We start from the raw sequence: 24,349 nt of genomic DNA, 5'->3' as shown, positions 1-24,349 counted from the left end.
GAATTCAAGTTGAAATTTTGCCTAAAAATGTAAAAAAGTCGTAGCGAGACTGTTATGCGAATATATACAATATAATACAGGGTGTCCGCAAATTATCCGAACAGCAAAATATTGGAAAAATGATCTCGCATTGAAAACAATGGAAAATCAATGTCCATGTACCTTTTATAATACATCTAAATGTTAACACAAAATACAACTTTAAAAAATTTCGAAATACATGCTTGTTACTGAGATAGGCAAATTTGAATTTTTCGGAGACGTTTTTCTTGAGGGCCGCTAGTCATACAGGAGATAAGTTATCCCTAAAACCTAAAAGAGATGAATCCAAATGTCCTATTATTATTTGAAGTGATCTACAGGATAGTGGCTTCAAGTTAGACTGGAAATAGACATTTGTACGGTTCAAATCCAGTGAGTTCTATGGACAATTCTCTTCCGTCATAAAGCTTGGAAAACAGCTCTCTTTAAGACACCTCAATACATTTGGGTCGGTTTTGCAATTATTTGAAATCGTAAATGTGTCAAACATCCATCCATGGACATACAGTATACCATCCGTAACTCGCTATTCCGTATCTCGATATCGAGTTATAGAATGTGTAGTAAATGTGGGTTTTCATGAATACCTCGATGGTCCCTCTAACCAAAGTTACCCTGATTTTGTGCTCTGTAACACAATATTTCCCTAACTTGATAGTCGCCTTAACATCTAGTTACGGAGAGTTGATTGTACTATAACTAATTTTTTACGGCCAAAGAACATAAATAGCAAATGAAACAACCAGAGCATTAATAACAATGAGTGTTTTAGTAGCTGTCGAACAAGCCGATGAACATGATGGGACTAGTATGCAAATATATTGGTATACAGGGTGTCCGCAAATTATCCGTACAAACTTTGAAGACATGGCTCTATACAATCAAGCATAATAAATTCAATATTCTTGCATGGTTTTAAACATTGGCTTAGTATATTCTTAAGAAATAAGTTTGACACATTTCTTCTTCTTCTTTCTGGTGTTACGTCCTCACTGGGACAGAGCCTGCTTCTCAGTTTAGTGTTCTCATGAGCACTTCCACAGTTATTAACTGAGAGCTTACTATGCCAATGACCATTTTTGCATGTGTATATCGTGTGGCAGGTACGAAGATACTCTATGCCCTGGGAAGTCGAGAAAATTTCCAGCCCGAAAAGATCCTCGACCGGTGGGAGTCGAACCCACGACCCTCAGCTTGGTCTTGCTGAATAGCTGCGCGTTTACCGCTACGGCTATCTGGGCCCCCGCTTCTGACGATGTTGAGTTGGTTTATGCAAAAAACGCAAATTGGTCAAAAGTCGACATGGGACTGTTATGCGAATCTGGGCAGTATAGTGCTCGTAGGGCAGATTTGAAGGTAGAAGCAGACGGCCAGAAGGTTTCGTCTCAATATCCAAAGGAAGAGCGTTCCAAAAAGCGAAAAAAAAATGGGTGGGTTATGTCTGTTACATTACCGCGGGGTTGGCGTAGAATTACTATGGACACAACTTCGATCAATTCTGGGTCAGACTCTAGCAGCTGAGTCAGTAGCTGATGCAGTAGTTTTTTTGCAGATGATAGGATATTTGGTGATAGATGATAGGTGCTGTGATTGTTAGTATTCAATTACGTTATGGTTTTAAGGGAGATCTGTCATTTGATTTGGAAGCTTTTTCAGAGTTTCTGATTCCAAAGTAAAATACTTTAAAAATGATTTGATTTGATTATGATGTTTGAATGACAGTGAAGTTTGAGTATGATTGTAGTGAAAGATTATTAATAATTTTTCATGTATATGAATTTGTAAGTGTACTAGTTTTGTGTTGTTATTGATCGGATGAAGTTTTCAGGAATTAACTCTTTTTGGACTCACTTTGATGGTCCTGAAAAGGGCCACTTGTCGTTCTGTGGTTCCGAGAACCAGTGTTTGGTGTTCCAGGAACAGTCCAGTGATGTGCCAGATGATTGAATTTGTTTGTTTGGTCGTCGCTTCCTTGTGTTGTTTGGTTGGGTGATCGGTTTCAGTTCTGGCTCCAGCTGTAGTTCGCCAAACTCCTCTTGTAAAATTTAATGTTTGATAGCTCGGGTGCTTCGATCGTGAGAATCGATAGAATCGGTATATGGTAAGAAAAGTATGTACAATATCGATTGCACTCTACACTTATATTTTAATAAACGTTAAATCAGTACAAGAACCACCTAATGTGGTCGCTTCATTTGGACGATTTGCCAACTTTAAATTAAAATGTTTATTGATAAAATCAACAAATTTAATATTTTCTTGTTTGGAAACGTCAATATTAAAGTCACCGGTGACTACAATGAGAGTATATTGTTTTACACAATTGAATAAATTACGGGGCATGAACATTTTCGTATCTTGCACAATAATACCTGGATTAATACACTGTTATTAGCAGTACTTCAGTGTGCATAACCATAATAGATGCCGCACAAATGTCTCCAACCTGATCTGCTACGCCAAGCCAGGGTGTCGACCCAATTTTGAAAATAAAATTCCCTGACTTTCCCTGACCTTCCAGTCGTTTTCCAGAAAAAATCCAGACCATGTTGATTAGTTTGTTTGGTAGAGTTTATGTTTTAGGTACTGTGAATAAACTGAGAAATAGTTTTTACGATAATTTTCTTCAAGTTGATATGATAAAACTGAGCACTTGGGAATATACTTTTTAAACTTGATAATTCGTATTATTGAAGCGTTAAAAGCTGAGTAGAAGCTAAGTAAATACTGAGAACGGACATAACACACATTGTTCTTACAAACAATTCAAAAAGGATTGCAATTTACCTTTTTAGTCGACCGGTTTTGAGCTCAATCTAGCCCATCTACGGAATGATGTCCGACTAACCTTCCAAGCAATCTCACAAGCTATTAAAGGATTATCGAGTAGATTCAAATTAAATTCCTGAAAATTCCGCGTCCATGGATTTTATGGATTCATAAAGATATCTTAGATAATGATCTTCACATTTTTTTTTTTTTTGAGAATTTCCTGTATATTCTTATAAAAAAACTGGTCGTATCTGTGAGTAAGCTCCTGAAGTGAAGCTTGAAATTCACGGTATTTTCATAGAATCCTGGAAAATTGAAATTGAAAAATTAAAAATTAAAATAGATAGCAAAATGGAAAAAATATCAATATAAAAGCGCTTTGCGGTATTATCTTTATTGTTTCCAGAAACGACATGATATAAAATTCAGAAAATATCCTGTTTTGTAGGTTTGTGCTCTTGAAATTTAAAGATACGGGTTTCATCTTCACCTTAATACGAAAATCTTCATTGGTTATTCTCTATATTTCGTTTTATCAGTTTAACTTGAATATTTTGGGCAAACTTGACATGATTTGATTTGACATTTTTTCCTCAAGATTTTGAAGAAAAGACAATGATTAAATCTAGGAAACTTTAGAACTTAATATTAATAAAGCTAACTACACCAACTTTGAAGAAATTGATCAGAGAGCACTGTTGATGCTTTTCAATTCAGAAAATTTTGGATTCTAAGAATAAGTATAGGTAGTAAAGTACAGCTTACTCTCATATGCATAAAAGCGTTTTCTCAATCAACTTGTTTGGTATTGTAGTATTGAATATTTTACCCTGACCTCTAGTGAAATTCCCTGACTTTCCAGATCAAAAATCGAATTCCCTGACTTTCCAGGTTTTTCCAGGTAGTCGACACCCTGCAAGCATTGCATCATATTCCTCACTAATCTTTTGAATTGTGTGAGGAACAGCTACGTTGAAGGCCGTATCCTTCTGGTAAATCGCCACGCCTCCAGCTCTTACGCCTGGGCGTATGAACTGGTTATGCAGCTGTAGTCAGCAATGTCGACGGAGGAGTGATCGTCTAGTCAAGTCTCACTCAGTGCAAGAAATTCTACAATTGTCAGAATTTGGTCTGTAGCAATATTGTGCATTCAGATTAACTTTAGACCGAAGTTCATAAGAGAAATGAAATATCACTGAAAGTTCGGCGTCGGCATTCTACCGAAGTGCTACGCCGACAAAGGCAATCCTTATGCGTCGGCGAAGCACCAAATTAGAATGCCGACGCCGAACTTCGCCGAAGTTTTGACTGCCGAACTTCTAATTGTCACTCGAATTGTCAATATCCATTGCATGAGCATTTAGGCTCTGTACATTGATACTCATCAATGTGCAGGCAGGGCCGCTATAATCCAATATTTCACGTAGTTCGTCTCCAAGCGTCCGTAATCGATGATTGCTCAAGCGCTGCAGCTCGTTCCTCAAGTCAACCATCTTGGGAGAGTTGCTGCCTTTGGCGTGATGGAACATGAAAGATTTGGTGGACTTTGTCAAAAATAGTCCTTGCAGTGAAGTAACCCGCGACAAACCAACATATGTTCGTTTTAAGACCATAAAATGGCAATGCATATTGCTTGACAATATATTTGACAACTTCGTCAACACTAAAGAACAATTTCGTTCATCTCAATATAGCAATCGCTCTACAAAAGAACAACTATGTTCACAATATACGACAATTTCGTCAGCTCTAAAGAACAATTTAGTTCAACTCAAATTGGCAATTTCACCATACTTAAATGTGGGCTTCGTGGCCTTGCGGTTAGCGGCGTCAGTCGTCTAGGCGTATTGTGCCACGGGGTGTGGGTTCGATTCCCGCTCCAGTCGGTGGAAACTTTTCGTCAAACGAAAAATTCATCGCTGGGCTACTGGATGTTTCGTGTTGTCCGTTGCCTAATGTTTGTGATCGTTCAGTCTGTGCAGCTTATGTGCTGAAGACGGTGTAAATTGTCTTTTAAATGAAATTGACAAACTCGCCACCTCAAAGAAAAACGATAATCGCCAACACACGTTTCCATGATCCTCGTCGCCACTTTAATATCCTGCAAATAAAAAATAAAATAATATGTTAATCAGTCCACAGTCCGGGAAGTCTCTCCTCTGCGCCTAAGGCAGTCAGCAATAATAGTTCAAAAATCCCGTAGGTACAAACAAGTAAAAGGTACCAGAGTCATCAGGAATAATGAATATTACTTGAGATAGGTACATGACAATAGGGACAGGGACACTTAAATGCAATTAAATGATTTTTTTATGAAAGTTTTATTTTGCCGCTGATTACTTATACTAGGAGCTACATTGTGACATAAAAAAGTATTAATCAACACAATAGCTATTTTATAATAAACATTTGAACACATAACTTTCCTTAAATGAGCGGTATTTGGTGCACTAATGGTATCTAAGTATTGCGGCGTTTATATTGAATCCACATCAAGCGGTAGCGGTAACGCACGGACAATCTACGCGTAATTCAAATGTCAAAATGCAATTAGGCTTGGATTTGTTCGTTCTTCAAGGACGCGAATATACCAAATTTGCTAAATCTGCAAAATGTGGTATTTTGTATTAACATTGTGGCGGTATATCAACATTTTAAGAAAATCGCGTTTTGAGGATTTTTCTTGCAGAGTACAATAACATACCTCATTAAAAACCGACCGTGATGAAAAGCAAAGGTAGCACTAATTTTGCGCTACTGATAGACATGGTAGCAGCCAGTATTTATAATAATTTGAATTTTGATCTCTTTCACATGCTTAGCTAGGATATTTTCATTTTCAAATTTTGTATTTTATTTTATATTACAGGTGCAAAAACGTATAGCCGTCAAGTCGCAGAAGATTTGGTGTCAGCAATGTGTAGTTTACTTGGTGATCCGTACCAGTTGCTGTCTTACGGTGAACGACGAAAGCGTTGGTCTTCCAGCAAATGGTATAAAAAGCCCAATCCCACCCAAAACATATTTATGAATGAAGATAAGTGTCCTATGCTTGCATTGGCAATGTACCATTATCTCCTGATAGGAGAAGATCTTCAGCCTAAAACTAGCCCTGCAGTTTACACAAATCTTCATCTTTTTGAAATGGGCCTGTATTACTGTACAGAGCTTATAACGAACGAACACATTGTTGTACATCACAAGGGGATTGTTTTGGGAATGAAATCACTGGAGAAACTAGGTGCAGAAAAGCTATTTCCGGATAATCTGGATGTTGAAATTCATCAACAGTTTTGCAAAGGCCTGTCGAACCTGATTGTTTACTCCAGCAGCGAATCAAATCGTAAGGATGGAACAATGCTTCTCAGGGATTATATCTTACATTTCGATTCTGAAGGCAGATACCTGGTTATCTCTAACCTCTTTAAAACGGTACAACATAGTGGACTACATTCGTTCGTAGCTACAATCTACAAAGACTTAATAAGTCAGGAGTTGAGTGGCAACAATACTCCTAGTCCATGGTTTGTAGGAAAATCGTTAAAACACCTACTGTTAACAGAGATTTGCGTTTTGAAAAACGGAATTGAAACGGACCTGGTCGAAAATGCAGACACTATTATCACTGGACTCAATGTGTTGAGGTTCTTGCTACTCCGTGATAAGTTGAACAAGACTTCTATTTGGGAGTACATGAAAGAACTTGAGCATCACTATCTATACCCTCTAAGGAAGTCTATAGATTTAGCAAAAGCACATTTTAAAGAAGAACGCTTAAAAACGGCTCAAGCCTCTGAGGGCACTAGCAACCATTCTGATATTAGTGTCAGCATTATTAACAGCGGACCACTTCCTGAACTCACCAGAGAAAAAAAGCTGGAATTGCTAACCCACGCGATGAACCAATTCGATCTTATGGAATGTCTCCTCGCAAGAGTACTGGAGTGTATAAATTTGAAGCCCATTAACACCTGAATGTATGTTCACTGATTATATGACTCAACTTGTTATTTGATTTTCTCTCTGTAGCATCCGAACATCCCTAGAGAGTGTGCTTCCGAAAGCCCAAGCAAGTGCGTTCAGTTTGTGCGTCGCCGGAATGTTTTTTTTTCTCTCGGTTTTCGATTTGCTGGGCGGCGTTCATCCGAGAGACCAAGCAAGCGAGCTCGGTGTGTACGCAAGACGGTTCGTTTTCGAGACGCCGAGAAGTTTTGCTGTTCGCGCTGTGTGGTGCGAAAATATATTCGTGTTCAGTTGAGGAGGGATTACCAACTGGTGAGCTCGTTTCGTAATATTCAAACAAACTTTGTATGGTTCGTCATTACAAATATCGGCATCAAGATACATATATTTTTGACATTACTAAAAATATCTTTTGAATTGTGCGACATTATGAATGTTGACGTATTTAAAAAAAAAAAAACTTCTACCTTCTACCAAAAACTTTTCACCTCTAGACAAAAAAGCACAGTAATACTCATATGTAATTTTCAAACAAACAATGTATTCTTCGTCACTACAAGTGTCGTAATTCCTTTTTATATAATTTAAAATATATACATATATTTTTCTGTTTTCGCCATTAATAAAAAAAAATCTTTTGAATAGTTCGACACTGCAGATGTTGACGTATTTTTTAAATCTTCCACCAAAACCTGCTCGAGACAAAAATACAAAACTAGCTTTAAGTATAAGTCGTATTTTTCCCCCTGTCCATGGATCGCATCACCGACCAAAGGTGACTCCCAGATCTTTTCCTTCCTTACTAATAAACACCCTTCCCGTAGTGATTGTGGAGATGCAGAGGTATTCTCGGTCTCTAGAAGCAACAATCATTACAACCTAACATTCCTTCCCCATCCCAACTGACTGTAAGGACTTGGCCGGCGCCGTTATTGATCAATAATATTAGATCTGCTAAAATTGCACTCCGAGAGTAAGCGGAAACTCCCATCCCTTATTCATTTGGATCCTAGTGCAATTCTTACCAGTTCCGATCAATCACGGAGTAGCAACCATTGACATGTACAGTCAGTCTATGCTATGCTATGCTATGCTGTAGCATCCGAACATCCCTAGATTTCATAAATTACGCAGTATCTTAGGAACATTTTTTGTACTTGTTTGCTTGTAACATGCTCTCTACTTTATTGTAGAATCGTTCAGAAAATGTTGTGATTCTGATTTGCCAAATAGGATCCTAAAGCCCTGTCCCAATTTTAGTAACAAACGCTTAAGTTTAGGGCAGAAATAAATGTTTAGTCAAATTTTTTAAAAGTTTACCGTTTGTTTAAGTCCAAAAAACATTTTTAATAATTTTTAGATTTTGTCATACCCTTTGGCCTAAACTCAAATTTTGGATGGATTTTTTTTTTCGTGTTTGCCGAATAATATTTTTGATTATATATATTATATATATAAAATAAAATCGATATACAACACATTAACACAAAATCGTAGCTCAATTGATCCGTATGAAGAATGGTGTGGATATTTTATGTTGGGTCTGTGTTTTGGGGCTCAAATGGCCCGTTAAAAGTAAAAGTCTTGAGGCATTTTTGTCGACAAAGTGAACGTCAAACATGATCGTAAGTGTCAAGGTTCATATTTGGAACCATTTTTAAAATAATCGTTTATATGAGGTACCGCGGGGTAAGTGAAATAATTGGTATATTTAACTGAAAATGTAAATTAACGTTTTAAACTCATGCGTAAACCTTTGAGGCCATTGAGAACATTACGATAGGTAAAAGATATCTGAGATTTTTCAGCCATTATTGCATAATAAGCATAAGCATAGATGACGGCAGGCTTGATAGAAACTCCTCTGCGATGCAAAGAGGAGGCTATTTTGCCGTTTTTCTGAGGAGAAAAAAATAAACTCAAAATTGTCAACACAGATCCTCAAGCGATTCGAGTGAGAGTGCAGAAAAATGCGAGGATTTTTTCAGGCACTCTCTCTCTCTCTCGTTGCGATGCTCACCATCACTCACACTTCAAACGAACTCTCGAGTCTGCCGCCCGACCAGACAGTCCTCGGGGAGTTGTGAGAGCACCCTTTTTTGATGGAATTTTACTCGGCTTTTTTTTGTGCTGCATCTTCCTCGCTGATTTTTCGTTGCCTCTCTGTTTAGCATTTTTTCGCTCCCTCGCAAAGAGGCAAAGGCAGCACGCTGCTCTAGAGTATGTCACCGAACTCTGATGATGTTGAGGAGAATTATCAAGCCTGGATGACGGTACAATTCGTAGTTGCTACTCCGTGATTGACCAGTCCAATCGAAATTGCACAGAGAATCAATTAATGGGGCTTGGGACTAGCGAACCATTCTCAGTGTGCACAATTCGAGAGTTCAATTTTCAAAAAAGTCAATAACAGCGCCGGCCACGTCCTTACGGTCATCGAGGAAGGGAAGGAATGTTGGTGTGACAACCATTGTTACTAGAGACCGAGATCAGCTCTGCATCTCCATGATTGTCACAGGAGGGGGATTTGGTGGGAAGGGATACAAAGTTACATGTCCAGGATTTACCTTGGTAAGTAATGTGATCCATGCAACCTATACCTATGGGGCCCAGATAGCCGTAGCGGTAAACGCGCAGCTATTCAGCAAGACCAAGCTGAGGGTCGTGGGTTCGAATCCCACCGGTCGAGGATCTTTTCGGGTTGGAATTTTTCTCGACTTCCAGGGCATAGAGTTACGGCTGTTTGGGCACGTCAGGAGTTAATCATCAATGTTAACTTCCTTTTCCCGATCAGCCTATATAGCCGCGTAGTGTCGGTAGCGGTTGTTTCAACTGGCTAAGAATTAACACTACGGACTGCCTGTTCCGGTGGTAAAAGTCCACCTCACAGGTGACCCCTAATTCATACGGCTTTAAGCTTACCGTGCCTAAGAATGAATGGTTAGGGGGGTCTAAATAAAACCTAGCCGCAAACGGAGCCTGTGGAGTTCCTGGGTGCCCTCTACAGTAATATGCCCTTCCTGTGCTACCCGGAGCAATGGTGCAGGTGACCTTGTGTTTCTCCGAGATAATCGGCTGCACTTCTTCAGTCTCAAGCCTGAGGCTAAATAAGGGTGGGATTATTAATACATTGTAATTTAGTTTAAATTTTCACCTACATGGTTTCGCATTATGCGTTTTACGCAGCGTATTATGTGCTTTTCGCCTTTGGCGACTTTTAAAAGATACCGATCTGGTTTTTGTTCGCTGCTGATCTTTTTCGTTCTGAGATGGCGAAAAGCTTAATCCTGCCTAGTTTGGGTAGTGGCTACGGCTAGGATAGCTTAGTTAGATCAATCTCCAGCATAAAATGTCAGCAACGATCAATCTTTGTAGACTCATGCAAATGGTACAGCTCAAGTGGCACTAGTTCAAAAACCTTACTTTTGTGAACTTTTATCTAGGTAACCTAGTGGACCCAGTTTTTGCTACTTTCAGAAAAATGAAATGGCATACTCCCGTGCCATGCCTCGTGCATGCGTGCTCGTAAATAGCGCTGACGTCGCTACACTCATTTCTGAGTTAACAACCAGAGATGTATGTGCTGTCACAATTGATATATCTGTATGTGACCTCAATAGGAAACCTCAACCGGAAAATTCCGTATTTATACGTCTTTCGTTTTTTGGTGTATTTACCACATGATGAACCATCCCCAATGGATGATTTCAAACGAGTTGTCGTTCACTGCCTATGAAAAAGCCTTCTGCTGATTGTGTGCAGTGATGCTGATATTCATCACATCATCTGGAGCAGCTCAGATATCAATTTGAGAAGCTCCAGTCTGATGGAATGCTTAAGTAGTTCAAATCTTGGATTACTTATTGTAGGAAATCGCCTACATCTCTATATGAACATATGAATGTAAATTCGCAGACTTTGCGTATTTTATACTCCACAAACTGTTAATTGGTTGTGACCAATTTTCATGGATTTTCTCCGTCCAATGGAAATCCTAGTGATTTGGATGTTTCCACTTCCGGTGAATTGGGACACAATTGTCCTTGCTTCGAGTGATCTCAAAATTGCTTGTCACTTTGCTTATAGGAAATGTTTCTCACAACTCCCTTCGCGGGACGAGTGGACGTCTGTACATTACTGAGCCACCCCAAAGGTGGCTAAGTATTTAACAAATCTGTCAAAGCAGAATTGCAGTCGCTTGGTTACAACCTTAACTGGCCACTGCCGACTCAACTATCACATGACAAATATTCAGTGTGTTGATACATTTGTGTGTTATAGTTGTGATTCCGATTATGGAACTTCTTATCACCTGATATGTAACTGTCAAGTTCTCGCGTAATTGCGATTCCAATTACTTGGTAAACACTTATTAAGTGAAACTGATTTCAGTAACCTGAATCTTCATGACCTTCTGTTATTCTTAACCCGCTGTGGTAATGAGCTATAGGCTCTCTTCGCGCTCATGCGTTTTGCAGCGCTCTTTTTAGGGCGCTGTTCGAACCATTCGAGCTACATGCTCTCATTTCGCTTATGCGATCTTCCCTCTTCAAGGGACCCCACTCCTATTTCCTCCCATCTTCCCCTTCCCTTTCCTCTCCCATCGGGTAGATGATGAAATAGGCTCAAATATGGCGATGGCACAAATCTCCCAGATGGAGGGGAACGTGCCTTTGGAGCCGGCCTTCTGATACCTGATACCTGATAAGACCAAGCTGAGGGTCGTGGGTTCGAATCCCACCGGTCGAGGATCTTTTCGGGTTGGAATTTTTCTCGACTTCCAGGGCATAGAGTATCTTCGTACCTGCCACACGATATACAAATGCAAAAATGGTCAATTGTCAAAAAAAAAAAACTCTCAGTTAATAACTGTGGAAGTGCTCATAAGAACACTAAGCTGAGAAAGCAGGCTTTGTCCTAGTTGGGACGTAACGCCAGAAGGAAGAAGCCCTATACCTGTACTGTGTTATAAAATTATTCGAATCAAAAACATGCCGTCACCTTTGATGGCGGACTATACAATGGTTTATGTAAGTATAAACATTAAAAAAGCAATAGTGCAACGCCGTCATTTGTAATGACAAACTGTTCACAGCTTTTGGATAAATTCAAAAAAAGGTTCAATGGACCGATGCACGAGTCCACTAATCTGACGCTTGAGCGGTACCGAATTAACTAGTTTCCATGGTCACATAAATAACACGGCACCGCTAAAACGTCAAATAATGAACCCGTGCACATGTCCATGGACCGATGCACGAGTTCACTAGGTATCTGACGTTTGAGCGGTACCGTTTTAATTACGTGACGGCAACGAGTGAACTCGGCACCGCTCAAACGTCAAATTAGTGAACTCGTGCATTGGTCCATAGGATGAGCATGCAAAAATATACTGAACGTTCCACTATATTTTTCCCAATTAATTCATTACAATCTTCGGAAGCTCCTGCATGACTCTGCAGGCATTAAAAGAGGGGTGGAAATTTTAGGGAGCAGACAACAGGACTCAGAAACTTTTTTCTATAAACTATCCTACCAGCCGACAAAAACAAGGCAATCACCCTATATGTTTGAACCTGCATAGAGTTATGCTATGGACCGATGCACGAGTTCATTAATTTGACGTTTGAGCGGTGCCGAATTCACTGGTTTCCATGGCCACATAAATAACACGACACCAATAAAACGTCAAACAGTGAACTCGTGCATTGGTCCATGCTGGAATGAATTAGGGTAAATCGCCAAATGCTGAACGGTTAAGACAGAAGTTTTTATGTTATTTGATTTTTATGGAAATTCAGATAGAAAGGTTGCTAAAAAAGCATTCAACACCGATTGTTTAACCAACAGACGATTGTTTAACATTATTTGTGTTACATTTTTGGCACTGTAATGTCCATTTTGAAGTAAAAAATAATATAATTAGAAAGATAGTTCTATCCAGCTTTTTACGCTTAGCTTGCCATAAATTGCCAATCACCCCTTTTCGCCATTTATTGCCAACACTATAATTTTTATAGTTAACCTTCGGGCTGTCGCGCTGTTGTACTTTGTACAACAGTTGTGATTTATATACTATCATTTTGCAACAAAGATATCTGTCGACACCAAACCAAAATGTATTCCTCAAGAATCTTCTTAAGAACAATACTCGACAGTTTTTATTTACGTATGAGCCTTTTTAATACGGTAAAATCAACAAATGTACATGGAAGTCGCATAATAATGAACGTACTATGTACGGTTCGAGGAAACCACAGTTTGAAATCGTCATATCAGGAAATCCAGATAATATAGAAACTTGGGGTCTTTAGTAAAGTTGTTCTAGAGATGACGCGCTATCTGATGATACCTCATTTAATTCGTAATTTAACCGCTAGGTGGCACTAGTGGGCATGAAAGTTTTACTTTTGTTTTGCAGATTTTTCAGGATCCTGACCATTTAGAAGGATGTCAACGTTGTTTAGTAAGTTAAGGACTATCATTTTTCGAGTTAGATGATTCAAAATTTTGCCACTAGGCGGCGCTAGTTAGCATTTAACTTTTGTTTGCAGATATCTCAGGAGCCTGACCACTTAGAAAGATGGTGTCTTCGGCAAAGTAGTTTGGTAGCTCAAGGGCTATCATTATTTGAGCCAAGAAATACGATATTTTGCTATCAGGCGGCGCCAGTGAGCATGATTTTTTTGTTTTACAGATACTGCAGGATCTTGACTTTTTAGACAGGCATCTTTGGCAAAGTTGTTCAGCAGCTCAGGGACTATCATTATTTTAATAAATCTTTAAGGAATTAAACAAAGAAAGAATTTGAGCTACTGAACAACTCTGCCGAAGACACCATCTTTCTAAGTGATCAGGCTCCTGAGATATTTGCGAAACAAATGTTTTATGCTCACTAGCGCCGCCTAGTGGCAATATTTTGAATCAACTAGCTCCAACAATGATAGTCCTTGAGTTACCAAACAACTTTGCCGAAGACGCTATCTTTCTAAGTGGTCAGGATCATGAGATCTGGGAAACAAAAGCTTAATGCTCACTAGCGCCGCCTAGTGGCAAAATCCCGAATTTCTTGGCTATAATAATGATAGCCCATAAGCTGCTGATCAATTTTGCCGAAGACGTCATCTATCTAAGTGATCAGACTCCTGAGATATTCGCAAAACCAAGGGTGTTGTACAAAGTACAACGCGCGACTACTCGCGTTACAAAAATTCGCGCGACGACCGAAAGGTTAAATCAAAGCAAGATTTGTAATGAAGAAAGTTTTTTGTTGTTGACGATTCGATGTCAGAATTTTCCAATCGTGTTCTCATGTAATCGAAATAGTTGAACTATTATCAATTTTATATTTTTTCTGCATATTTTAGCTTAGGACCATGAACTGCTAGTAACAAGAGCTTCAAACTATACGCTCAAACGTCTTTTAAATCACCAATTATGCGGACTGGAAGGCAAACCGTTAATCTCATTTCAACATTCCGATGATTATGGAAAAGATCTGAAGGATATAGAGCGTATCGTCGGGCCAAAATTGATAGCGAACAAGTTATATTTACTTGTCAGTTATTGTTCCTGGCATAATCATTTTTCCAATCTCACAGATGCTTAAAGTATGTTAGGTCGGGTTATCTCAGACCTCCCAAAAATCCACAGCTCTTTAAGGATTCGGTAGGTGATCCTACGGATAAAATGTTCAATAAGTTATTAGGCATCCACAGAAATGAACACAGAGTTGTAACGTTATTGCGCAGTTCCCACCTTATTGGACCCCGCACTTCAGAAGTGCGGGCGGGTTCACAAGTGCGGAAACGTCAAACCCTTTGTTTTCGCCGTTGGCGGGCAAGAAAAGGCAGTGAATCGGTTTCGCGCCAACGAAAATTGTTTACGTTTTATGGCAGGTACGCTGATCATAAGTACAGTGCAAAAGGATAGGACAAGGAACGGTCAAGGAATGATTCCGCTACCGAAATTACTTGAGCTGTACGCTGCTGAGAAGTAGAGCTGATTTCATAACGTCGGTAACGCCTGCCGTACGAATCAAATGGAGCTGTCACTTTTCCGTACGGAAATTTTTTGTAAATTTTTCAATCTCTGCCAAAGATAGTACACCATCTGGACACCTAAAACATAAAAAATAGATATAAAGTTCTTGAAATAGTAAAAAATAAACCTAATTGTTAAGGCCGGTTTGCTACTGACAAGAAAAGGAATCTATTTAATATTATATATTGGCTTTTCTCGGTGACAACAGACAAAAACAGCATATTTTGCGTTACGCGTTTCGGCTTACTTCACTTCAGCCCTCATCAGACGCAACATGCTGAACGCAACCTTACAGCTTGGTCTGTCACAACTATACTGTATAGTTGTGACAGACCAAGCTGTAAGGTTGCGTTCAGCATGTTGCGTCTGATGAGGGCTGAAGTGAAGTAAGCCGAAACGCGTAACGCAAAATATGCTGTTTTTGTCTGTTGTCACCGAGAAAAGCCAATATATAATATTAAATAGAAGTTCACGGTGATCAATTCAACCAAAAGAAAAGGAATCGCCTATCTCGATGCGTGGAAAATTTCTCCCAAGAAATGGTCAAGAAAATCACTTTTTTCTGATCGCAGTACGCAGTTGAGAAGAAATGTCACTTCAAAGGGGGCGCTCTGTAGGAAATTTCTTGACCCTTTCAGTCAAGGAATTTTTTTACTTTTCTTGAGCGAAACAGCATACTTAGCTTTAAGTACTAATACGGAGAGAATCATAACAAATATTGTGAAAATTTTTGACAATCCAATAAACAAACTCAGATCATGGCCTACCAAGACTTTACTATAAAAACGTTGCCAAGACATGTCAAAATCAAATTACCCCTTGCTGTTTTATAGCCAGCGTAAAAAGCTGGATACTTAATTGTTGAACACATACATGACCCATCTTAACCTAATGTTGAACGATTGTCGCTAAATGTTGACCGCTTTACTCCCGTATTCATTCGACTTGCAAGTTCGCGCTCCTTGTTGGTTGTGAGGACAGGGTTAGGCCCGCGAACCACTTTTCCTGACCACTTTAGGCTGAGACGGAAGTGAAACGTCCCCTTTAGCGGCTTTCCCCCTTCGACATTACAGCATCAATCGCGAGAGTGAGGTTATACTCCGGATACTGTTTTTGCTTCGACCGTTTTCTGGAAGCAGGTTCGGTAGCCGATGCGAAATTTCAATCGTGATGTAAACAAACAAACGGTGATGGCATTGATGCCATCATAGTGAACATAGTGAAATCCGAAAAAAGTTTCAGGATGCAATTAGTTAAACTTTACTGGATTGCGTTTGTCACCATTGCAACAGACACCATTTTAAGATTTTTTTATAATAATTATTCAACTGATATTTAAAGCAGATACCTAAGCAATATTGTGTTGCAATATTCCATTTCAACATAGGTGTTTGGTACGAAAATAAAAAAATCTGGCTATACTGTTGATGAAACTAAGACCTTCAGGTTATGCTAGTGTTCGACAAATGAAAAATGTACCTGAAACGAAAGTGCAATTGAAAATGATTTTATGTAATTAATAGGTACGAGTAAATTGTACGGATGTTTAGAAATTAACTAAAGTAGACTTTTACTGACACCGTTAATAGGTGTTTAACCCAAGATACGTAGTATATTTTACCGCACAGCTTATTTCATAGCAGCCCCAGCTTAAGTTATTTTTTAAGAGAATTGAGATTTTCGTTTCACCTACTGGTAAAATTTTTCAATAAGTGTTTTGTTTAAGAAATTAATAGGCTAATTAAATTTATTGTGTCCGATAGTACAGCTAACTTACAGAATAACCTGTATAATTTATTGAAACTGTTTGAAAATGCTTCAATTTCCTGTTTTAACAAGTTTTCTACAGACCGTTCAATATTTGGGTAGCATTCAACAATTAGCGAATTACCCTAGTTTTACAATAATTAACAAGAATAAAATTTTCTTTGTTTACATGTTACTTATGTTATTGTTATATGGCGCCTTTACAAATGTTGAAGTTAATAGAAATCGTGAATGTTACTGTTAGTTTTTGAATTTATTGTTCAAAACAATAAGCTTTTCACTTGCAAAGGTTCTTTTTTGATCTAAAAAAAAATAATATTGAATTTTTGCACAACACAGATTTTTACCAAGATTTTTGAAGGTGACGCGGCGAAGTGTCACCAGGTCCGTCACACTCGGGTTCACATTGGATACCATTTCAATACTGTATTTGATCCCTTGGTACTGCAAAAGGTACCCAAGTTTGACAGTTCGCAGTACACTTTTCATGACATTCTAGATTTTGTTCTATTACCTTATGTGCTATAAAATTTTGGGCAACTGCAAGAGACATGGAGGTCTTTATTTTGTCTTTAATCGAACTTCGCCCGCAGGTTAACCCATTTTTCAACGCGAAGCAGTATTGTGTATTTCTTTCACTATTTACTGAACTGCGACGTGCAGCTTCATAAGTGCGGAAATGTGAAAAGTGCGGGATTGCATCGAATCATGTTGGTGTCTTCAGAGCACTTATTCTTTGGACTTCGATAAATAACCCCGCTGAAGACACCGGCTCGATTTGATGCAATCGTGCACTTTTATTAGAGTTCCCGCACTTGTAAAAACACCTGCGTTAGTCCAGCGGTGAAGAAATGCGCAATCTAAAACTCAAATGGGTCGACCGCGAACTTTAAATAAATTATTTAAGGGGAAAATAATTATAGAAATGTCAAATTTTAACTAAAAGCTAAACAATCGGTGGAAACAAAGACAAAATAACAAAATAACGGTTTACAGCCTAGTGGCTAGTAGACCCCTGTATCTCAAATTACGTTAATGCGGTGGAGATGCCTTTAGACCAGTAGAGTTGCTAAATAATCTTATTTTTTACAGGAATAATTCTGCATCCTATATGCGCCTCGATGGTATACGGTGGACTTGCAAAAACCCACGGGGTACATCTTGTCCTTCAAAGTAAGTTATGCAGCACCTCCTCTACTGGAACACGAGAGACGTTTGACGAATTTCGGGCGAGAGAAGAACAAAAAGAAAAGGAAGCAACAACGCATAAAATTCCAAATAGCAATGATGGATATGATGAAGATAAAAATGATCCCAAAGTACTGGCTGTGAAGGAGTCAATTCTGACAGCTGCCCTTGGCTATGTACCAACTCATGGGTGGTCCAAGAAGGCTATTGCCAAAGGAGCTGAAAGCGTCAACTATTCTAGCTCAGTCAATGGACTGTTTCCTAGAAACGGCATCGAAGTACTAGATTTTTTCCATAAAGTTTGCAATCAAAACCTAGTTGAATATCTCAAACTACAAGCATCGAGAAACGATAAAGTACAAGATTCAGCAACGTTCGCGAGGAAGGCTATTGAAGTGCGCCTACGTATGTTGATTCCATATTTGCAGCATTGGCCGCAAGCGCTAGGTCTCATGGCATTACCACCAAACGCACCAACGTCACTAGCCCATGTACTAACGCTGGCCGATGATATTTGCTATTACGCTGGTGATCGTTCTGTAGATGTATGTATTGGTGAAAAATCATTTGGCTTGAACTCATTTGGCTTAAACTCATTTAAGTAAGTAAATGAAAAAGTACTTTAGTATATCATTCCACAAGAGTTTGTATCCTTTAATAGATACGCGTATTTCGACCCCAAGTGTAAAGCTATCAGTACACACTTTGCCAAATGTGCAAATATTTGCCAAATTTTGACAAATTTATTTGTCATATGTGTACTGACCAAATATATTTGCACAAACATTGATGTGCAAATATTTGTCTAATTTTGTAATAGCCAATACTTGAAGATATGAGGAAATATATATTGCAAAAGTATGCCAAAACAAGTTTTATTTGGTCAACTTTGCAACTCCGTTCAGTTCTCGAGTGGCAAACATGGACAAATAAGAGTTTGTCAAATGTTTGTCCACCGTGTACTGACCTTTGGCAAACAATAGGCAAACGGCAAACGTTAGGCAACCGTCTGAAACGTCAAATAGCCAAATATTTGCACACTTGACAAAGTGTGTACTGATAGCTTAAGGGTTCATTCATTAATTTCATAACGCCAAAAATGGCAATTTTCGACACCCACCGCTTTTTGTATGAAAATTCTGATTTTTTTGTATTAGTCGTAACACCCACCCACCCCCTTCAGCGTTATGAAATTTGTGAATGGGCCCTAAGGTAGTCTTCAGTGTCGTGTACAACGGGGATTCGCTGGTTGGAACACGGCTGCCTTCCATCTAGCGAATTCGACCTAATGAGAATATATACCGAGGTGAGGAAGAAGATATTTAGTGTGCGTTACATCCGTGTACGGTGCAAAATGTTTCACAACTACAAGCGAGCGAGCTCCCATAAGAAGCCGTGTAAATTAGTGACGTAGTTATTTTTGTTTACGTTTTTTCTCTCTACTAATACATAGCCGTTGTTTCTTCTTCCACACCTTAGTATATATTCTCATTGAATTCGACCCGTTAGTTGGAACGACTGACAGCTGGTGAAAATGCTCCAGACTAACGCATCAGGAGAGCAAATCGTCACGAAACGCACATATACATATACATTTGTTCAATATATGGAGACGTCAATGCGACGGTAGTCAGACGTCAAAGCCAGTTTGACATCTTCTCTTGACATTCAAGTGCTTTTTAGGCTGTGAACCGTTTCACCGATTCGTAAAACTTTTAGTTAAAATTTGACAGCTCGATAGTTATTTCCCCTCCGTTTAGAAATAACCCTGCTCTGGAGCATGGTTAAACTTGACAGTTCGAAAGTTATTTTCTGCTCCCGTGAATTTGAGAATAACTAATCATCTGTCAACTTTGTTCTGAAATAACTACTCGACTGTCAAAGCTCAAATGGGTCGACCGCGAAAATCAATTTAACCATTTGAGGGGAAAATAACTATCGAAATGTCAAATTTTAACTAATAGTTAAACGAACTGGTGAAACGGTTCACAGCCTTAGTTGGATTTTTTTTTCCAATCAGCGAACATCCATCCATCGAGTCATTCCATGTAGCGGACCCTCAACAAGTGAAATCCCACTGTACTACAATTAGACTACTACTCTGCCCATAACTGCATATTTGTAACATTCGACAAAAGTAGGCATTGAGTAAATGGAATACCAAGTGTGCATTTTATGGCAGTATGGGAGGAAACTAAAATTTCTAAAAAATACAAGGGAACTCAAAAGTGCTTATTTGAGGCTGATATTTTGTACAACTCATATCGCATATTAGATGAATTGTCAGAAAATCATTGCTATCGCATTACTACGCTCATTTATAATCTCAATGTGACTGTTATGCAATTATAATTACCAATGTGACAAAACGACTTGGTATTTTTTTTCGAATTTTCTAGAACAATCTCACATATTTCAGTAAGTTGGTCGAAAATATTTATCATTTGATGACTCTCAATGGTATTAACTCCATTTTGTCAAAAATGTCGAATGTGACTGTTTTGCAGTTATGGGCAGTACTCTAGTGGAATCAAATGAGACTCTGTACGTGTCATAAATTCTTTTGTTCTTTTGACTTTTACAAAACGACTTGGTGTGTTGGTGCTGTCTCGCTCTCTCTAACGGGCTACTTGAAAACAGGACGCACAGTAAAAGTCAAACGTTTTATGGCATGCATAGGCTCATGGTATGATATATACTAAGGTGTGGAAGAAGAACCAAAGGCTATGTATTAGTAACAAGAAAAAAACGTAAACAAAAAAATAATACCGTGATGCATCAATACCCGGACACTTAAGACGGATGAAATGTTTGCAGTCAATTTTGAATATATTTCTTTCGGAATTAATCAAAGTCTTTTTACATAACGAACAGTTCCATGTTTAATCTTTGCAAACGTGATAAATTTTTCAAAGAAATTTGAGATTTTGCTATAGAAATAGTAAAAATAATGAAGCATTTCTTGTCTTTAAATCCGGACACCTGAGCCAAGCATGTCGATAAATCCGGACACTTTTGAATCAAAATCCGGACAGCTATGATTTAACATGGAATTATAAAATTAAATTGTGTTAAACTTTTTAACTACACTCGATATAACACGATTTAGGGAGATTTGTGGGAAACCTAAATTTTGTAGTGGTATAAACATACAAATTTATGAAAAAATTGTCTTTTGTTACCTGAACTAAAATCCCTGCGTTTCAAACCACAATCATCACTACTTACTTTATTTCCTTCTGCTTAAAACGATGCACCTCATTGTTCTGCAATCTTGTTTAACATGTTGCGATAATTTTCAAGGTTTTCTTTTAGTTGTACTAGGAAAATATATTATAACGCCATTGAAATACACATTTTCAATTCAACGTCCGGATTTAAAAACACTTGGCTTCAATCCCGGACAGCCTGTTTTCGCCGTTTTAAACGTGTATTTATCCCGTTTATCTGCGATGTGGTGTCACTAAACTGTTCAACAACAACGTTATGAACAGATATGTTGCAATCACTACATATATAATACATTTTTCACACATTTTAGCTGATAATCGTTGAGGGTGCGCTTGTCAATTCTATCACCAAAATCACTTGTACCGCGACGAAAAGACGTTCAACTGGAGCAACTATTTTGTTTTTGTTATTTTTAATTATTTGGCAATGGTAACTAGATTATAAATGAATGTAAAATGATCAGCCGTGTGCATAGTTAAAGTATTAATTTAAAGAAAACATTGTAACATTCAGTTTTGCCTTTAATTATCAAATATTCTCAGAGTGTCCGGATATTGGTACCGTCCGGATTTTGATTCATCACGGTACGCCACTATTTTACACGGCTTCTTATGGGAGCTCGCTTGCTTGTAATTGTGATACATTTTGCACCGTACACGGATGTCACTACACTAAATGTCGTCTTCCTCACCTCGGTATATTGTCTCATTGGTATAAGCCTATGTATGCTATAAAACGTTCGACTATGAGCCTCTGTACGTGCCATAAATTCTTTTGTTCTCATGACTTTTACTGTGCGCCGTGTGTTGGTGTTGTCTCGCTCTCTCTTACGGGCAACTTGAAAACAGGGCGCACAGTAAAAGTCAAACGTTTTATAGCATGCATAGGCTCATGAGCCTATGCATGCTATAAAACGTTTGACTTTTACTGTGCGCTCTGTTTTCAAGTTGCCCGTGAGAGAGAGAGAGCGAGACAGCACCAACACACGGCACACAGTAAAAGTTAAAAGAACAAAATAATTTATAGCACGTACAAAGGTTCATTACTGTGCGCCCAGTTTTCAAGTTGCCCTTGAGATGGAGCGAGAAAGCACCAACACACGGCGCACAGTAAAAGTCATAAAAACAAAAGAATTTATGGCACGTACAGAGGCTCATAGGTCTCTGTACGTGCCATAAATTCTTTTGTTCTTATGACTTTTACTGTGCGCCGTGTGTTAGTGCTGTCTCGCTCTCTCTTACAGGCAACTTGAAAACAAAGCGCACAGTAAAAGTCAAACGTTTTATAGCATGCATAGGCTCATGGAGCTTGCTTACTTTACTTTTGCTGGCTCTACGTCCTTCAAGACATGACCTGCGCCACAATGTTACGCCAACTAATTCGGTCCATGGCTGCTAACCTCCAATTCCTCGATCACCCCACACTTCCAAGATCATGCTCCACTTGGTCAAACCACCTAGCTCGTTGCGCTCCCCTTCGTCTTGTACCGGCCGGATTTGAGTTGAACACCATTTTTGCGGGATTGTTGTCCGGCATTCTCACAACGTGTCCCGCTCATCGTACCCTTCCAGCTTTGGCGACTTTCGTGATACTGGGTTCACCGTAGAGTTGCGCAAGCTCGTGGTTCATTCTTCTCCTCCATACGCCGTTCTCACATACTCCGCCGAAGATCGTCCTAAGCACACGTAACTCCTAGCGCTTGCAGGTCCTCTTCCAGCATAGTCCACGTCTCATGTCCGTAGAGGACTACCGGTCTTATTAGCGTCTTGTACATGGTACACTTAGTACGGAAGTGAAGTTTACCAGACCGCAAGGTCTTGTGGAGTCCATAGTAAGCACGACTTCCGGCAATGATACGTCTTCGAATTTCTCTGCTGCAGTTGTTATCCGACGTTATCAATGATCCGAGGTAGACAAATTCGTCCACCACCTCGAACTCATCCCCGTCGATCGTCACGCGTCTGCCTATGCGAGCTCTATCGCGCTCGGTTCCTCCAGCCAGCAGATATTTCGTCTTCGACGTATTTACCTTCAATCCAACCCGATCTGCTACACGTTTCAGCCTGGTATACTGTTCAGCAACCACCTGGAACGTTCTTCCGACAATGTCCACGTCGTCAGCGAAACAAATGAACTGGCTGGATTTATTGAAGATCGTTCCCCGCATGTTGAAGCCCGCCCGTTTCATAACACCTTCTAGCGCAATATTGAACAGGAGGCAGGAAAGACCATCACCTTGTCGAAGTCCTTTGCGTGTTTCAAACGGGTCCGATAATGCACCCGATATCTTTACACAGCACTGTACACTATCCATCGTTGCTTTGATCAGTCTAGTCAGTTTCCCGGGAAAACCATTCTCGTCCATAATCTTCCATAGCTCTTCGCGGTCGATGGTATCATAGGCCGCTTTGAAATCGATGAATAGGTGGTGCGTAGGGACTTGATATTCGCGACACTTTTGGAGGATCTGCCGCAACATAAAGATTTGGTCTGTTGTGGATCGCCCGTCCACAAATCCGGCTTGATAACTTCCCACAAATCTGCTTGCCAGTGGCGATAGACGGCGGAAGATGATCTGGGAAAGCACTTTATAGGCTGCATTAAGAATGGTGATCGCTCGATAGTTCTCACATTCTAACTTGTCACCCTTTTTGTATATTAGGTATATTATTCCCTCCTTCCACTCCTCCGGTAGCTGTTCTGTATCCCAGATCCTGGCTATCAATCGGTGCAGACAAGTGGCCAACCTGTCCGGGCCCATTTTAATAAGTTCCGCTCCAATGCCATCCTTTCCAGCTGCTTTGTTGTTCTTGAGCTGTTTGATAGCATCCTTAACTTCACCTATTGTGGGAGTTGGAACGTCTCCCTCATCCGCCGTACTGATGAAGCCATTCCTCCTGCTGTCTTGATCTTCCTCCTCTGCGCCGTTTAGGTGTTCATCGTAGTGCTGCTTCCACCTTTCAATCACCTCACGTTCGTCCGTCAAGATACCTCCATCCTTATCCCGGCACATTTCGGCTCGCGGCACAAAGCCTTTGCGAGATGCATTTAGTTTCTTGTAGAACTTACGTGTTTCTTGAGAACGATACAGCTGCTCCATCTCTTCGCACTCCAACTCTTCCAGGCGGCGCTTTTTATCCCGGAATAGATGGGTTTGCTGTCTTCGCTTCTGTTTGTATCGTTCCATGTTTTGACGGGTGCCTTGCTGCAGCATCATCGCCCGCGCTGCATTCTTCTCGTCCAAAACCGTCTGACACTCCTCGTCGAACCAACCGTTCCATCGATTTGCTTCCACGAACCCAATGGCACCTTCCGCTGCGTTGTTTATGGCTGCTTTGAGACT

The 24,349-nt window shown here is 39.5% G+C and overlaps 1 protein-coding gene across 3 annotated transcripts in view; it reads left to right on the top strand.

Moving 5' to 3' along the window:
* The window catches only part of LOC5572051 (ubiquinone biosynthesis protein COQ9, mitochondrial), a 38,062-nt gene that overhangs the window by 10,481 nt on the left and 3,232 nt on the right, over nt 1-24,349 (top strand). For 2 of the 3 annotated variants that reach the window (XM_021844264.1, XM_021844263.1), the window contains one exon: nt 5,684-6,824. In XM_021844264.1, the coding sequence (XP_021699956.1) occupies nt 5,684-6,789 (1,106 nt within the window). In that variant the 3' untranslated portion in view covers nt 6,790-6,824. Of the gene's footprint in view, nt 1-5,683; nt 6,825-17,679; nt 18,321-24,349 lie in introns of those variants that run through there. The other variant, XM_021844265.1, reaches the window with a different exon arrangement.

Source organism: Aedes aegypti, chromosome 2 (assembly GCF_002204515.2).
Source record: "Aedes aegypti strain LVP_AGWG chromosome 2, AaegL5.0 Primary Assembly, whole genome shotgun sequence".
In the NCBI taxonomy this organism is placed as follows: Eukaryota; Metazoa; Arthropoda; class Insecta; order Diptera; family Culicidae; genus Aedes; species Aedes aegypti.
The sequence above is the reverse complement of the archived record's forward strand: the minus strand, read 5'-3'. Positions and strand labels throughout refer to the sequence as shown.